General features: G+C 42.3%; 1 protein-coding gene across 1 annotated transcript in view; it reads right to left on the bottom strand.

Moving 5' to 3' along the window:
- Positions 1-18,528, bottom strand: part of adam12b (ADAM metallopeptidase domain 12b) — a 137,310-nt gene that overhangs the window by 64,439 nt on the left and 54,343 nt on the right. The window contains exons 4-6 of the mRNA XM_050070451.1: positions 10,168-10,246; positions 6,309-6,385; positions 2,517-2,706 (exon numbers count right to left, since the gene is read on the bottom strand). Coding sequence (XP_049926408.1) covers positions 2,517-2,706; positions 6,309-6,385; positions 10,168-10,246 — 346 coding nt within the window. The remainder of the gene's footprint in view (positions 1-2,516; positions 2,707-6,308; positions 6,386-10,167; positions 10,247-18,528) is intronic.

Genomic DNA, 18,528 nt, shown 5'->3' with positions numbered 1-18,528 from the left:
AACATACTGATCTCACCGACAACAATAGTACAGCCAGAATATTCGCATTTAAAAAATTTTTTTACAGTCTGCAAATCATGTTTATGTTTTGAAGTTGTGTTTTGGCCTGTTGCGCCACCCACCGCCGTCTACCAGTCACGCAGTCAGTAGAGTCTCAGCATCAGTTACAGTTACAACTGAGCTACAATGGCTGACGGTGCGACTAAACCCAAACGACCTCGTTATGATTCCCAAAAACGCCAAGACAAAACTCGAGGCAAAGCGAGGGTCTATATAGGAGATGCTTTTGAACGGTGGAGACGGTTGAAAGCGGAGAAGAATTTGAAATCGGATGTCGAAGTGGCTACTCTTCTCCTCGACAGGTAAGCTTTACCCAAAGTTGGCTAACTAGCATCATAGCTAGACGGGGATGGACATTTAGAATACTTTCAACTGTCATGCATTTTCGATCATACATTGTAGCCCATGTGCAGGTGGGTCATCAACCCGACTGATTTTTTTGAGAAACAAACGTTAGCAGCACGGCAAGCAGCATTAGCAGTGTCCCGGTACATAGCATTAGCAGCCAGCTCCTCCTCCGCTGTACCCCGGCAGCAGCATTAGCAGTGTCCCAGTACATAGCATTAGCTGCCGGCTCCTCCTCCGCTGTATCCCGGCAGCAGCGTTAGCAGCAGAGAAGCCCGACTTGCTCGAACAGTTCGCTGGAAAACTGAAGATCAAAGACACAGTGACGCGGCCCTGCCACGGCAGCCGCCTGTGGGCAAACAAATCAGTCTCCAGCATGCCGCTGTCCAGCAAACTCCGATCTGTAGGGGAGGGGGGGCGGACACGACTCGCAGCAGTATTTTCAATTTGAGTGCAGTAACCGTTTTGGCCACATTCTTACATACAGCGCCTTTAAGTGTTAAATACCATTTTGAGACCATACAAGAAAAAACTTTAAGGACATCCCATCAAACATAAGTCCAGGTATGAAAAGCAAGCCAACACCCTTTAAGTCTTTGCCACTGCTAAAAATCATGCTACCAAAGCACGCTATTGCAGCAGTTCCAATGAGTCCAGCCATGGGATCCAGATTTCTCATCAGTTATTAGTTCAAGGTCCAGACAGTTGAACACATTCTGTGTTGTGCATACTTGTTTGGCAATGTATGTCTTCAAGCTCATTTGCTGTCTCTGTACTTTAAAACAAAGTTTGTTTGGGGCATCAGTAGCTTAGTGGTAGAGCAGGCGCCCCATGTACAAGGCTGTTGCCGCAGCGGCCCGGGTTCAACTCCAGCCTGTGGCCCTTTGCTGCATGTCACTCCCTCTCTCTCTCCTCCCTTCACACTTGTCCGTCCTATCCATTAAAGGCTGAAAATGCCCCCCAAAAATATCTTAAAAAAAAAAGTTTGTTTGTTTTCTACAAACTTGATACATTTGCCTGTCACCTGTGGTCCATTCAGAATGGTCCCATGACCCACTTTGGGACCACGACCAACCAGTTGGGAACCACTGCGCTATCATTGCTCACTGAATTGGAAAATGTGGAAAGTCATTTGCTTACGGCGAACACGGTAAGGAGACTTTCCTCTGAAGCTCAGAGATTTTATTTAATGGATTTACCAAACAAAGGGACAATGAAATCAAGAATAAAAGACATTCCCATGTCAGCCAGAAGTGCTGAACAATGCCATCAAAGTGCAAGTGCAGCAGGTTTGAAAGAAGCCACAGTTTTCAGCATCACACTTGATGAGAGCATGGATGTGACATTTCTTGGGCTGAGTGACTTTCAGGAGTGATGTAATTGCCGTAAATGTTTCTTCCTGTTTCCAGTCAAGTTCTGCTAAGCTAAGCTTCTAGCTGTAGCTTCATATTTAACAATCAGGTATGAGGGTAGTATCAATGGTTCCATCTAACTATTGGCAAAAAAGCAAATAAGCAAGTCTGCCAGAAAGCTGCTACTAAGCCACCAGTAACTTTACTTCCATTCCAGTATCAGCACTATAGTTATCACACAAAATCATGCAGTGTCATCCATCCATATTCAGTGATCCTCTTGCTTAATATCCCGTCTGCTGAGACAGAACTGATGCTCTTCTAAAATGGCAAAGCCCAGCTATTACTCAGGGGTCATTAACTACTGTATGTTGGTGAGTTTCACTTCCTGACTCAGATGGAGTTTTTAATGCTTGGGAATAGTGGCAGATGGATGCTGCACCTGCACCATGTAAATCGTTGGCCAAACCTGCATGGGCCCTCGACTTTGGGCTCTAAGCGCAGATAAAATGTGTCAAGCCCATGGCAACACCCTCTGGGAACTCATCCAAAGTGGTCCACGTGCCAGTTTCTGATCTTTGGTCAAAAGCCCATTTATCTTTCATCAAGTGAATGTCAGTCTCACCCTCTCCAGAAACGTTTGAAAATTAAATACAACAAAAAAAAATCTGCAAACACCGATGACAACACAGCTTTGAACTGTGATATGTACTGGCTCTGATACAAGCTTTATGATAAAAAACATAATTCTGATCTCACCCTCGTGTGGAAGGACTGAAAGGGGCTTTTGATGTGGTTTTCAGGGGCGACAGAGGACATGTTGAAGCCGTGGCCGCAGGATCCCGGGGTCAGTGTGAGTTCTTCCACTCGGTAGATGAGGTGAACACCGCTGTCATGTCCAGGCGCTGGCTCAATGATAAACGTCTTGTTTTCAAGCGCGATGAAACCTCTGCAGAGACAGCAGCGCAAGTCTGAAAACAAAGCCTTAAAGCATAAGCAATCTCTCAAACGCAGAATTTGACTGAATGTGGCTCTGTCTAATGGAATATGTTACAACTGAGGCGGCATTTTTTTCCTACAGGCCAACTTCTACTGAAGCCAAACTATAAAAGATCTTTTTAAATTTTGGCAGAGGGGCCAAACCACACAGAGCTTTAAACACTAGTCTTGTTAGTGTTAAAACTCCTCATGGCTTTATGCACAAAAGCTCTATGTAATTCATATTTGTTATGGTTTAATGACTTTTCATTTCTACAATGCCTATGTTTTTATATCTTTGCTCAAGGCATGTGTAATACTACTGTGTACATATATTTACACACCTCTGGGCCAGTGTGTGAACCTGGACATTTTTTGATAATGTGACTGATACTACAGCCCTCAAAACTTCTGGAACAAAGTCATTTGGAGTGGTGAGATAAAAAAAACTTTGTTCACAGCCCTCAAACACTACGTTATGAGAGGGGTCAACAAGGCCTGTGACGAAAAGTACACCATTCCTACTGTGAGGGAACGAGGTGGATTGCTGACATTAGAGGGAGGGAGTGAATGTCAGAATGCCGGAAAATACTGGATACTTTGCATTTGTAAATTTAGAAGCTGCACATGGGACGCACTTGGACCTTCCGATATGACAGTGATCAAAAACACAAGGCCAAATGGAACCTTCAGTGGCTACAGCAGAAGAAGTGAATGTTCTACAGTGGCCTTAACAGTCTCCTGACCTGGGAGGATCTCAAACTGGTTCATGCAGGAATACCCAAGACATTATGGGACCTGGAGGCTTTTTGGCAAGAAGAATGAGCAGCTCTACCACCTGATAAAATGAAGGGCCTCGTCTACAACCACTACAAAAGACTGCAAGTCGTCATTGATGCTAAAGGGAGCAATACACACTATTAACAACTTAGTTAGTTAGTTACTAGCTGTTTATTTCGAACATGTAAATAAACGAAATAGTCATACAGTGGTAGACAGACATAAAAAAAACCCAACAGGTTACTAAAGTAAGCATGAAAACTGAAAACAACATATGCTTTGATTTACATGTCCAAAAAGCAGTGTGAAAGTACAAACTTATTCATTTATTTATTCCCACCCCTTCTCCATATAGTCAATTACATAGCTCCCCAACACTATAAAGCTGTACAATAATCAAGTCTCCTAGACCTATTAAATATATATTAAAGTAATTACCAATAATATTTGTCTTGTCAACTAAAAGGTAAGCAAACTTTTGAACAGGGACCCACTCAATATCTTTATAATGATCTTTGTAGTGATCGTGCTATGTGATGCCTTATAGTTTAATTTAAATCCCATTAAATATAAAAGAAATGTGTTTGCCTGATCACTCATGTTCTCTTTAAAGGATGGTGCACATATTATAAACTCTGCCAGGGTATATAAACTTATGAGCAGAACAGTATATGTATCTTCTGTTCTTATTTTTGTTGTCAGCAGAGAACCACTGTACTGAAAGCTGATTACAGCTGGGCATAGGGGTATTGCCCAAGCAAAATTTCCCTCTGGAGACAAAAAAGTACTTCTTATCCTGTCTTATATTAGTTCAGTATTCTTATACATCAGCCTTCTTTTTGTTATTGAAATGATCCCCTCTCCCTCTCACATCATTAATATTCATAAACTGTTGGTAACTTTAAAGTCACTATGAAATACACATTACATTTTGCCAGTTAATCCTGTGTCCCTGTGTTAATTCATCATTTATCTCTTGTTATATGCCAAATATATGCGCTTCTGTACAAGGGTTTCAAATGTTTGATGACTCATTCTGTACTCAGGAACTTTTACAAAAGTTAATCCAATTAAATGAGACTTTTGGCGACTAGCTAGCCACACCAGTCATATAAAACTGCATTTCTGTTTGTGGGTTGTAATAGCTCACAGAGTTATGTGGAGAGAGATGGGAAGAGATGGTTGTTTGGATATCAGTGGGCAAAACCTTTGGTTTCATTTCCAAAAACAATGTGACAGAGGACTGATTCATTCACCACTCGTCCTACTGATATGATGGTGAAGGAGGCGTGTGTGGGGGTCGCTTCACTGTAGCCACATGTTCCACTAGACCCTTAGCCTGCCCACTTTTTAGCGTTCTAATCAAATACGAAGGATTTGATGTAGATCCCCCTTGTAATTGTACACAGCTCAAATATTCCCCTACACTGGGAAATACGTCACAGTGCAGAAGCTAAAGATGCTCTAATTTCTGTTTCATAGGGACTTAAATGTTCTTTGTCAACAGCTGTAATTGCATTGGCAAAGCAAACTCTTTTGTTTGCAAAAATGTTTAACTGACCCTTCTCCAAGTCCCGCCGCTTGAATGCAGACTGGTCAATCATAGAGTAACATGGGCTGGCTCTGAAAAGGTTCTGACAACTACATGGTTGTGCTTCATGAAGTTTCTTGAGTCGTGCAATTGTTTCCGAATTTCTCCTTTTTCAGGCTGCTTTTGTGGATTTAGAGCTAAACATTGTGCCTGTGGCATGTGCAATAATGACACTTGTTACCTGGAGAGGCTGGAGGGAGATTTACGTTTCTTCCCATTTCAAAACCAAGATCAAACCCTAGAAAGTGTAGGGTAAGCTAGTTAGCCAGCTGCTGAATGACACTGTTGCTCTTGCTTTTAAATGATTGTAAAAGTCAATCAAACCCGACCCTGCTGTACAGGAACCAGTGAAGGGAAGCAGGGAAACTTTGCTGATATTCAACCAGCTGTGTGTCATCGCACTGTACGCAGATGAAGATGTTTGGCTTCCCCATGAGCTCCCAACCATTAACTGGCAGAGGCCCGAGCGCTGGTTGCACTGAAGGAAGCCAAACACGTTTATCTGCGCACACTGCCATGACACATAGTTGGTTGAAAATTGGTGTTTTCCTTTATATTCATTGTCTTCTGTCTCCAACAACGGGTAAAGTGGTGGTTCACTTTTACACTGTGATCTGTAGCCTATAGTTCGGCTTTAGCTTCTAACTATCTTTGTCTTTTTAACCTGTTGCTGCTGCTGAGTCAGTTTGACATCCTGGATATATCCTTAAAATCCCTATTGTAGTTTTCTGTCAGCTTCTTTCTGAAATCGTGTTTTTTTTTTTTCTTTAATATTTCTTCACATAGTGCAGTTGAAGTGGAGGTGTGGGCTCCATGCTTGCTCTGACAGCTTGATGGACTATCACAAAGGGGCGGGGCTTAAGCCGAGGGTCAATTAAGCCAGATATGACATTGTTGAACTTGTTGCCCGTATCCTGAATCTTCCAATTCTGCCTGGTCATTAGCAACAGCAAGAAGCCAATTACTGCCAAAACGAGGGCAGATATTTCCTGGATGCCTCTGTGGACAAAGACAATGAGGTGTGACATTTTCTCCTATTCCTGTGAGCCACACACCAACTTACTGACAGCACGCTTAAGGGGCTTAAGAGCGATGGGCTGCTGTGCGGTGTGGAGTAAATATAAACATTGCAGAGGCAAACAGCACTTAAAGGGCAGTGCTGAGATGCTGCTTGAATACTAAATGATGGGTATGTTTCTTACCGAAGGCCCGAGCAAAGGCTGAGGGTGACATCAGAGTTTGGATGCGCCTGGACTTCCCCATGGTAGTAGCAGTTGTTCTGAAAGAGGTAAAGTGTTCATTTAAGAAGCCTTTTATAAACAAAATAGAAAAACACTTCACTCACTAGATAAAATAATAAACGTATCATAACAAAAAAACAAGCTGCTGGTTAGTCTTTCCCTCTTCACAGAAACAGGCTTCTCTGAAACGAATGCAACCTCCACAGATGAAGAGAGACCGAGAACTGACACGGATGGGAGGTGACAGTAAAGTGGTAATTGTTTTTCCTTCATCATTCCACCAGAGTGGTCTAGAAGAAAGAGAAGGGGACTTTTAAGACTCCTCAGACACACTGAGAACACTGTTGTCTGCACAGAAGGAGAGCAGAGGAAGTGACTCTCGTTAAGAGGGAGCACAGACCTCCATTTACTGTCTAGCTGCACTCCAGCCCTCTTAAATCAACCGACATTAGTCACTACACTGACCATTTCTCATCCCAAATATTGAACTGCAGGAGGAAATACTTTGACGTGAGATTTTTTTTTTGTTGCATGAAACAGTCGTTTCCAACGATTTCTGTTTGGCAAGTACAGTACAAGTAACTGAGCCAGGTGGTGATGGAACTGAGATTCATTACATTAAGTATAAAAATAGAGCAGCTACAAAGGCTCTGTGCTGAGGCTATGCTTGACCTAGATTAGTTCACCTTTCATACAAGAAAACATCAGGCAGGGATGTGATTGTCTTCCTCAGCAATGTGTCTGTGACTTTTAAAGTAGCTAAATGCATTCAAAGTGAAATATTTAGACATAAGCTCATTTCTTGGATTTCCTGGAGCTACAAAAAGCAGAATAAAAATGGAATACATCTCGGTTAGCCGCTAAACATCCAGTTCTCCTGTTTTATATCCTATTTAAGGGTTGGTAAAATTGTCTTGATTTACAGTTCCTGTTTAGGTTTTTTTTAATAGGTGTTGACTTGTATGCTTGAGGAGCAAAATCATTACATTTTCACTGACTTCTTTGTCTTACCAGATAATTCACAAGATAGCAGAGTTTATTTAGAGTGCACGTCTTTCCACTGATCCCTGATTAACACATGGCTGACTGCTGAGTTCAGTGACAGCAGGTACTGAAAGTGTGCAGCTGTGCGAGGCTTATCTAAGACAATACAGTATGTCTGTTTGACAGCCTGATGCAACGCTTGTAACATCCTCCCACTCAGAATTAAAGGTGGGAGAGAGAGAGTGGAAAACGCTGTTTGCATAACTTTGCAGGAAATTTGCTTGTCAGTCACTGCCGAATTACCAAACACTTCTGCTCCGAGCTGTAAGCGACCTGTCAAACTGTCCTCACCGCCGTTCAATTAAACAGTGATTTCAATCCATCTTAGCCGCAAACAGGCAAGAGACTGTTAAATATGTTAAAGGTCCAGTGTGTAGGATTTAGAGGGACATATTGGCAGGTGTGGAATATAATTTAAGAGGTATGTTTTTTTTAGTGCATAATCACCTGGAAATAAGAATCTATGTGTTTTTGATATCTGAGAATGAGCCGTTTATATCGACATAGGGAGCAGGTCCTAGTCCACGGAAACTGCCATGTTGTTCTGCAGGACGGACAAATCAAACAATGGTTCTAGAAAGGGACAATCATGTTTTCATGTTGGCCACCTTAGTTAGCAGCCCCTATGAGATGAGCCAAACAGAATCGGAAAACTTTGAGTTTTTAACGTGAAATCATCAGCTCCAGTTGTTTTGTAGAGTAAGAAACCTTTGTGGATAATTTAGCTCCTGGTAAAATCTTACGGAACGTCTGATCTTACTATATAATGACGAAAACTCTGTCTGTGGGTGTGTCTGTTCCACGTTTTTCTCCTCACTGACTTGGTCAATCCATGTGAAATTTGGCACGTTGGTAGAGGGTCATGGGAGGATGCGAATGAAGCAATATTACATCAATTGGCCAAAGGGGGGCGCTATAGCAACCAATTGAAATTGCAAACTTTGAATGGACATATCTCATGCCCCGTATGTCGTAGAGACATGAAACTTTGCACAGAGATGCCTCTCCTCATGAGGAACAAATTTGCCTCAAGAACCCATAACTTCCAGTTCTATAGATTTTCCGCCATTTTGAATTTTTTGAAAAACACTTAAAATCGATCTCTTCCTAGGAAGTTTGACCAATCTACATGAAACTCTGTGAACATAATCTAGGGACCAATATCTAAAGTTCCCTCTTGGCAAAAGTTGGAAAACTTACTAAAACTGAGCTTCTATAAGGCAATGAATATTGCAGAGGGCGTGGCTCATCACATAAAGGTGTATAACATCTCAAGGGTTTCACCGATCACCACGCAACTATGTAGGCATATGACCACACATAATCTGAGGGGACCCCTCCATTATTGACCCCATCAAACAAAATGGGGGCGCTAGAGAGCTAATTTCTTATCTAGGCCTAACCACCGTATAGATTTTTACTAAACTTGGTAGATATGTAGAACAGGACGCCTCAAGGTGACTGGAGAAATTTAACTCTAATTGGCAACTGGGTGGCGCTATAACAACTGAAAAATGCTTAGAAATGGCTAAAATGCGACCGATCGCTGTGGCTCCCCCTGTGGCCCAATGTTTGTTTTTTTCTAATTTTTGGTATGACTAAGTCATGGTATGGTATTCTGTACATAATCAAGGAAACTGTCAGTGTGTCATTCTGTCAGTCAGTCATTCTGTCTGTCCCATGTTTTTCTACTCACTGACGTGGTCAATCTATGTGAAACTGCACATAGGCATTGAGGATTGGCATAGGTAGAAGGTGACAAACCTACCAATGGATATGGACTAGTACTTAAGTTATCAGAGAAAAAGGTGAGCATGCATTAGCAGGTGGGCCAGCGGCCATCTGAGACGAGCCAAACACCATCAAAGAAACACAGATCTGGAACATGAAACTGCTTTATTCAGTGTTTTTTACCGGTTTTAATCACCTGGTCTGTTTGTTCTGGTGAGGAAGAGACCTCTGTGGATAATTCAGCTCCTGGTAAAAACCTCCTGAACATTAAACACTGAAGGAATCCTAACCAAGAGTTTACGTTTGACACATGGCAGACGTTTCAGATGGTTGCAATCTGCAATCCTCACAGCTAATGCCACTAAATCCTGCACACAAATCACCTGTTTTTGAAACGCCACAGAAATGTGATCCCTCCTCTACAATGCCTGTTAAAAATGCCTACATGCTGTAATGCAGTGCAACCATATTTCTACCTGGCTCGAAGTTAAAATACCTTCATCATACAATGAAGAATCAATTGTGCCACAGTGAGCCTCGATAAGTACTCAAAATGAACATCAATCTTTTCCTCATTTTCAGGGGGAGCAGGCTCTCTGCTTTACACGGCGAGCATGCACACAGAATAAAAAGTAAAAAAAAAAAAAAGTACTCAGGGATAGATCATCTGCTGAAAGGGGATTCCATAATAAAATCCTGATGGCAATGTTGGCTGAAACACAGCCAGCATAAAACACAGCTTATCATCATGTAGGCCACAGGATGGATGTCCTGCTCGGCAACAGGCTTTCAAATACACACTGGGTCACACTGTGGTGGTAAAAACAATTGAACTATTAATTTTCAATCCTTAATTTGATTTTTAACTAATGCATAAGCTACAATGTAGAATATAACCTGTGCTACTGATCCTCTATGAGTTATAACAAAAAAACATCTGCCTTCCTGAACACTTTTAAAGGGTCGGTTTTTACAGCGTGACTGCGGAGCACCACTGCACGTCAACTGGACCATAAATGTCAAAAGCACTCGAGTGCCACCGTACCGTGAAGTTGTGAGCACCGGTGAATGCACTTCCATCCTCCCGGTAATGTGTCTCAGTGTAATGGCTTGCAAAAAGACCCCTAAGAAGGGAGAGAGAGAAAGAGAGGGGGAGAGAGAACAGAAACATCAAACACTCAGGTACTTTTTTCAACACTGTAAATCTGAATTGGAAAAAAAAAAGAGTCTGTGTTTTAAGACGACTAAGAAAACTCGACCCTTAGTTGACTTTTTATGTAGATTCGGTGTTGCTTGCGAGGATTTGGGGGGATAATGTGGATGAAATACTTAGCATTCTGAGGCAAGGGGAGACTTGATTTGCTGTGAATTTATTAGGTGATTTGTATGTGTCCTTGAATCCCTTGGCATTCAGCATGACTGACTAGATTCCCTGCTGAGGTAATTATTTTGTGCATGTGTATTTCTGTGCATATGTGTGTGTGGATGTATTTTAAACTGTGTGGCCATTTGTGCGTGCGTTTTTCTCCTAGGGCCACAAGCAGATGGACACAGTGAGCCCCACCCCGAGCATTGGCAAAGGAGCAGCAGGAACACCCATCTTTTGCAGCTGCATAATCACACTGACATCAGGCAGGATGATCTCAGGGTGTGTGTGAATGTGTGTGTATGTATGAGACAGAGAAAGAAAGAAAGAGGGAGCACTAGCAGGTAAAAATGCAGAGAAGTGATTATTTTATTTCTGTACCTTCAAATATGACGTGATTTCTGTCTGAAATATTCTAATAAACTCACTTATCAATGCACCGCAGGTGAATATAATGCAGCAACACAAACAGACAAACAAAAAGTTTCACAAATCTGACTTTTTTCCGGCAGAAAACACGGGATTCACAAGACAGAAGAGGAGCTGGAGAGGATTTAAAAACTAGAACGCCGCAGTGTTTATCCAAATCACAGTGGAAATCATTCATATCCCACAGTGCTCTGCCATCCCACACAGCTTGCATGGACCGAAAACCAGAATTAGACCAGAGTGGATTGGGCCAATAATGTACTTTTTTTCCCATACTTCCAGACCATTTAATATCTTATCTGTGCATTCAAAGTTCATTTTTTATGACCTGTTTAAAAAGGGATCAATCCTCCGTGGCCTGAGCCTGACCACATTTAACTTCATTAAATACTTATTATCGCTTTAATGTGCCTTATCACGCCATTAGCAAGCTCTTAAACAAATCTGATAAGCCAGCGGCCAGTAATCACTTTAAAGAGCCCGGTATGTCTCATTAAAAATGGATGACACATCAGAGGGCAGAAGATGCTTTATGGAAAAACCCCAAATATGCATCTTTATACTGAACTTGCAAAAGCACTGTTTAAAAAGTGACAAACAGCAACGTTATAGTATTTTGTTGAAAGGAGGGCAAATTAAAAACGCTCTGATACAGTTCACAGTAAAGATGGGATTTGCGTCATGTGAGCGATAATTCCAAGCAAATGCTCACGTGCTGGACTTTGGAGGCATGTTTGGGAGAGCCAGCTTAGGGCAGCGTGGCCCGTGGTACTATCACACATACTAAAGTAAAGCCGCGGGTTTTACATGATGGAATCTGCCTGTAATCAACTCCTTGGCAAGAGTACACAGTTTATGAGGCCATGAATGTTTACTGTGTGTTTGACAAGAGTTCTCTTTACCCCTGCTTGTTACCTTTCTGCTCCGTGGCGTCGGTATGTGCATCTTTCACAGCTGAGAATGACCCTGCTGTTGATCAAATGCCCTTGGTTCTCGCTTCTCTACGGCTCCAGTGTTTCCCTCTTTGCTTTTTACTGTCGCAATAAAAAGAAATAAATCTGAGCTTTTGGATTACAACCCTTTAAAAAAAGGCCTTGGTTTTATTTTATCTCGAGCATATGTGTTTTTTAAAAAAGATTTGGCATTTTAATAGAGAGCAGATAGACAATATCATCCTCACCGCACTTCAGACGTGTCAGTCGTGTTTTGCCACTAAACCCAAACAGTGCAGGAGAGCGAGTTTCTCCCCGAATACCAAAATACTTTCATGTGATTATACCTCTTTTCTTAGCAACTCCTCACCTCCACCCCTATTTTTGTCAAGAGGAACATGCAGCCAATCAAATGCAATTTAGAGTCAGAGCGGCACACGAGACGAGGTCTGATATTCACCTCAGTTCTTCTCAGCAGAAAAGCCGGTGTGAATTCTTCAAGTGCTGCTTTAAATTTTCCTCTAGTATTTTGTAGGAGACAGGTGGTGAAATTTATGAATGGAACAGGCATGCAGAGTTTCTGACGGATGTGTGAAATTAGTCACGTGTGGAAGATCATCATCTTCCTCAGCCTCAAACTGTCAATCTGTTCTACAACTGCAACTGTAGAGTCAAGTCCAGATCAGACCAAAGATTCAAGACGAAATGTTTTAGAACGTTGCAGGGGAAAGTTGTTCCTCTGCAACGGTGTGAACTGGCCTGTCTCAGCTGGACTCAAGCCAGCTGATGGTGTCACCAGCGACTTAACATGTCAAGTTTCTAAGTGGCTGGTTTGAAAACAGGAGGCAGGTCACCTGTTTCAACAACCAATTGGCTTGTTGTGAAGCCCGCTGGTCAAGTCAGTTACAAACTGTCAGCAGACAGCGTGTTCGCTTGTTGTAGCATTCTCTGAAAACAGCCCTCCATCCCTGTCCAGCCTAAGTCCTGTCAGTCAGGTACATCCCTGCTGCTGTAGACATGTATGTCAGTCTCCGTCCTCAGGTTGTGTCGCTGCTGCTGCCTGCTGCATATGTGCATGTTACACACACATACTAACTGATCAATGGGTGCTGGTTATTGTAAGATTTTGGCATATTTATTATCCATCTGATAGTCTATCCCATCTCGGCAAGAAAGTGGTATTCTTGTTGTCTGTCATGGACCGCAGGCGGTTCGTTTCCAAGCTCCTCTTCTCTGTGAAGACCAATGATCTGGCGCGATCCCTTAAGCACAATGGGGACATGGCGGACTTGTTCTTCACCTTTGACAGTCAAAACTACTCCAGGTAATTGTACTGAACAAAGCTGTGACCTTATACATATGTAAGATTGGGAAACTTATCTAAGCTTATTTAACATACGCCACACCTAACATGTGGCAGCGTTATTCACACTTCCTCCAGTACCTGGTCTGATTCCAGGTCCTCCTCACCAACCTCAAACTGACCCACCCTGGTGTCATAGACCTCATCCATTTAATAACCTTGAGATGTATGTAAGATAATAAAGTAGCTACATTTGGTAACTGCAGGAAACAACTGCGAAACAAAATAGCCGAAGTTATATTGTTATGAGCCTAAATTGTATAATTTGCCCTTTGTTACCAATAGAGAGTGGTTGTAGCATGTCAGTGACCTTTCCATTCAATTCCTGGTGTCCAAATTATATGAAAAAGTGGGTATATTTGTCTTTGTATGTTGTGTGGTTCAGGGGTTATGAAAATCTGCGTTTTTCACCATAAGCGTGGACATCAATTCAAAATGGCCGCCAAATGAACCCAATGGGCCATGAGTTGACCTTGGCAACAAGAAAAAATTCTCAACTAGACACCATTAGGGTCCTAAAAATACAGGTTACAAAAAATGGGAGCCTATTTCTCGTGGTAGACTACGAAGCTTAGGTTGTTTCGTTTGTTTTCGTCATTTAATTAGTACTACTTGTAGAAATGCAACTGTTGCAAGTATCTCACTATCACTGTTACACAGAGTCATTGCTATGGAGATGATATACCATCCTGTCAAGTTGCATTGATGTCATTCTCGGAACCCATCAGCTGTATTCAGCGTCTGACTTCCGGCAGATGGCGATACAGCCTCTGGGGGCAGACCCCCGATTTTTTGGCATTCCGGTTTGATTTGGGCGGAGGAGGCAAATTTCCGTTTCCGACTTCCACTTATATATAAGTAAATATGCTGAACCATTGCGATGGATTCAGAGTTTGCAGTGACGCCAATTATGTTCCGCCTCGTTAGTTCATTGCACGGACCCTTTAACCTGGCAACAACTGCAGCCGGCTCAAACGTGATTGGTCAATATCACACGGACTACAAACAGCCTACTACCGGAAACCAGGGCTCTTCCGCTCTTCTTCCGGAGGCAAGATCTCTCAAGGTTAGCCTGCAGACTCTACATTCACTGAATGTAGAGTCTGTATATAGAGACTACACTGATGTAAACTGGCAGATTTTCAGAACGTTGCAGACCAATGTTTGCAAGTAGTTAGAAGCTACAACTCATCATACTGAGAATCTTTGGTGTAAACTAGGATTAATTTGTACCATGTTTTATAAAGTGCACTGTGAGCTGACAGTGAGCTTCTTTGCTAATGTACTACCTTTCTACCTTTAGATTTTTCTTTTCCAAAACTGTTATAAAAATCTCTAATAAATGCCTGAGTCAATAACCATTGATTCAATGCTGCTAAGCGTGTGTTGCGATTCATTAGACACAGTCCAACATCTAATTAACGATTCACTAATAGTCACTCAGGTTAATTGTGATGAATGAGGGGCTCTTTAATAGCACCTCTGGGAGGTGGAAAGCACTGTTATTTGTCTTAAAAAATAATCTCCCACCTCTTCTTTTTTTTAATTTAGCATCTTACAAAAAGCTCTTCAGCATTAATTGAATTTCTCTGCAAATTAATTTACAGTATGGCATGAATTAATGATTGTTTCTAAAAGCCAGATGAGGAGCTTTCCACACTTTGCTTTATAGCCTAAAAAGTATTCAGGGACATGTTTGTGATTCATTGTCGACCTTTCAACCTCTGATCCCTGATGTCTCACATGAACATATGTTCCTGTTCCCCCTCCATCCCTTGACATAAGTGGATTGCTGTCACACAGAACATCCAACACAACAATCAATGAATGGCTCCCGGAAATATGACTGTCACAATGCAGGGACCAAACAGACGAGGCCACTGCAGAAAAACTCATTACCGTGCACCATACAAAATCCCTCTTCCTCTTTCTGCTGCATAAAAAAAAAAAAAAACACGTCAGATATGACTTTCTGTCATATCTGAAATAACAGCAGATAGAACTGTTGTTGTTGCCGAACCAAACACGTGTTTAAATGAGTTTTATTTGAAAAGAACAAATCAAACCTAGCAGACACAGGCTCGCTACGACAGCATAATCGATGAAGCCGAAAGTGGATGTGTCACGCGTTGTTTACATGAATCAGTGTTTTTTAATATCATCCTTTTCTCAGGCGTCCAGAAGAGTACAATGCTCGGTGCAAATTTAAAGCGCTGGGCCTCATTTACATATATGTGACTCCATGCCTCATGTAATAATTCACCATTACACAAAGCCCCCTGAGCATGAAACCATTTGAGAGAAATGTGGCTCCACTTGCAGTCTCTCTGCTTCCTTTGAAGACTGCTAACTTCAGTGATTTCTTTTAATCCCCTCTCCCCCACGAGCCTGACCCTAAGCCTTCCTATAGCTGCTACTTATGGTACTGTACGCCTAACTTGAAAAAGAGCGCACTACTACAGAAGGAGAGAGCGATGAAGAAGAGAGGAGGAACTAAAGAGGTGTGGCTGACAAGTCTAATTCTATTTCCACATACGGCTGCGTTCCAAATTGATTTACATACAGCTCAGTGTCCCTTCAGCTTAGGCTTGGCTGTAGCGGGTGCACTGAAGTGTACAAAGCCAGCAAAGCCAGTACAAAAAAAAAATAAATAAATAACAGGGAGAGAAGCAGATGAGGGTGGGAGGAGCAGAGGGAGCAAAACAGAAAAATCCCCTGAACTGCAGAATTAGAGGAGTGCCTTCCTTCACTCTACTTCTCTGGCTTTGTAAAAGATTACTCAAGTACATTTGTGCCTCTCTTAAAAGCAACCACATAAATGTAGCTTGTGAGAATACAGTAAGTCACACAACAAATTTGTTTCCTGTGGTGGTAACTATATCATCAGTTTAGTAACAGGCCTCCTAGTATATGTTTGTCCTAAATGTGCACTGAACTAGGTTGTCCCACTAAAAGTTCATGTGTCAAACCATGCTAGCAGCTCTTTGAGGCTCTATTTAGTCACAGCATTGCTTTGAGCTTAATGCTGCCATCAGCATACTAACATGCTCACAATGACAACTTTAAAATGCTAATGTCAAGCAGGTATAATACACTCTCTGGCCACTAGTACCAATTTGGACCCTTTTTGCCTTCAGAACTGCCTTAAGTCTTGGTGGCATAGATTCAGTAAGGTGCTGGAAACATTCCTCAGAGATTTTGGTCCATATAAACATGATAGCATCACGCAGTTGCTGCAGATTTGTCAGCTGCACATCTATGATGAGAATCTCCCGTTCCACCACATCCCAAAGGTGCTCTATTGGATTGAGATCTGGTGACTGTGGAGGCCATTGCAGTACAGTGAACTCATTGTCATGTTCAAGAAACCAGTTTGAGATGATTTGAGCTTTGTGACATGGGAGCTTTGTGACATGGTGCGTTATCCTGCTGGAAGTAGCCATCAGAAGATGGTACACTGTGGTCATGAAGGGATGGACACGGTCAGCAACAATACTCAGGTAGGCTGTGGTGTTTAAACCATGCTCAGTTGGTACTAAGGGGCCCAAAGTGTGCCAAGAAAATATCCCCCACACCATTACACCACCACCAGCAGCCTGAACCGTTGATACAAGGCAGGATGGATCCATGCTTTCATGTTGTTTACACCAAATTCTGACCCTACCATCTGAATGTGGCAGCAGAAATCCAGACTCATCAGTCCGGGGAACATTTTTCCAATCTTCTATTGGCTAATTTTGGTGAGCCCATTCAAACTGTAGCCTCAGTTCCCCGTTCTTAGCTGACAGGAGTGGCACCAGGTGTGGTCTTCTGCTGCTGTAGCCCATCTGCATTTGCCATTGTATGTAGTAGTATGTAAACATGTTCATTTTTCCTTTACAGTTGGCCATTTTAACATGGGGGTCTATGGGAACTGACTCGCCTTTGGAGCCAGCTTCAGGTTGAACAACTGCAGTTTCTGGCCCTCCAGCGTTGGCTGGCATTCAACCTCGGTGGTTGCTGCTTGGAATAAACCAAAATATAGTAGAAATTTTGAATTTGACTGGATGATGGCGCTTTATTAAATGTCATGGAACTGTTAATTCAATTCACCCTGTGGCGAACATAAATGTGTGTACACAATTTCATGCAATTCATGTAATAGTTGCAGAGACATTTCATACTGAGCCAAAAAAGCGGAAAAGCCCGGAGAGCTCTAGATTAGGACAATTTTGGAAGAGTGTGTTCCCTTTCCACAATTCTAACAACTGTAATTGAGCTAAATCCGTTTGTCGCTCTTTGTGGAGTTCCCCTGGAGGAAATGTGACTGCCGGTCGTAGTGTCATGGCACCATTGCTTCGCCTCCATTTCAGCACGTCGTGTAATTATACACAAGTGGAAGAAGGTTGCCCCATCCAAAGAATCCCAGTGGCTTAAGGACATGTTGTCATGCTTAAAAGTGGAGAAGATAGAGTGCAAGGATTAGAGACAAAGATTTGGGTCTATTTGTAACCCTTTTGCTTGACTCTTCACAGTCGTGTCTGAGTAATGCAGTATTTACCTCTGTAGTCACTCTGTTCCAGGATGCCTGGTCCCTGAGGTGTGATCATCATGTTTTTTTCTTGCTCTTAACTGATTTTGTTCACAACCTGTTTATTGGCACAATGTGTTGATGTGTCACACTGGTCCTCCTGTCATGAGGCTGGGGCTTGAAAAGGCTCGTATAGGATCACCTATCAGTATGTGTTTCTACTTTTAATGTATTTATTTGTTTGTGTAGGTAACCTATATGTGCCTCTGTACATTTATCCTCCCTCTGACTCCCATAGTGCCGGGAGTCAGTTACAAACATATACTATTGTAATGACAGCGAACATACATATTGAGTGTATGTACTTCCTGGTTCGAACCATGAGGTAGGGAAGCCCTTCAGTGTGGTGTTTGCATGTTCTTGCTGTGTCAGCATGGGTTTTCTCCGGGTACTCCGGCTTCCTCCCACAGTCCAAAGACATGCAGGTTAATTGGTGACTCTAAATTGGCCGTAGGTGTGAATGTGAGCGTGAATGTTTGTCTGTCTCTATGTGTCAGCCCTGTGATAGTCTGGTGACCTGTCCAGGGTGTACCCCACCTCTCGTCCAATGCCAACATCACGATCCCCAACAGGATAAGCAGCAATGGAAAATGAATGAATGGAAGTACTATATATAGAAATTGAAAATGTGTTTTTTAAAAGATGGAAAGAGAAGTCAGTGGAGCGCCAAAGTCAGACAGATTTTTCCTCTGAGAACAATACATGCCTGCACCGAATTTTGTGCCAATCCATCAAACAGATGTGGA

Source organism: Epinephelus moara, chromosome 19 (assembly GCF_006386435.1).
Source record: "Epinephelus moara isolate mb chromosome 19, YSFRI_EMoa_1.0, whole genome shotgun sequence".
Taxonomy (NCBI): domain Eukaryota; kingdom Metazoa; phylum Chordata; class Actinopteri; order Perciformes; family Serranidae; genus Epinephelus; species Epinephelus moara.
Note: the sequence above shows the minus strand (reverse complement) of the source record. Positions and strands in the feature narration are given on the sequence as shown.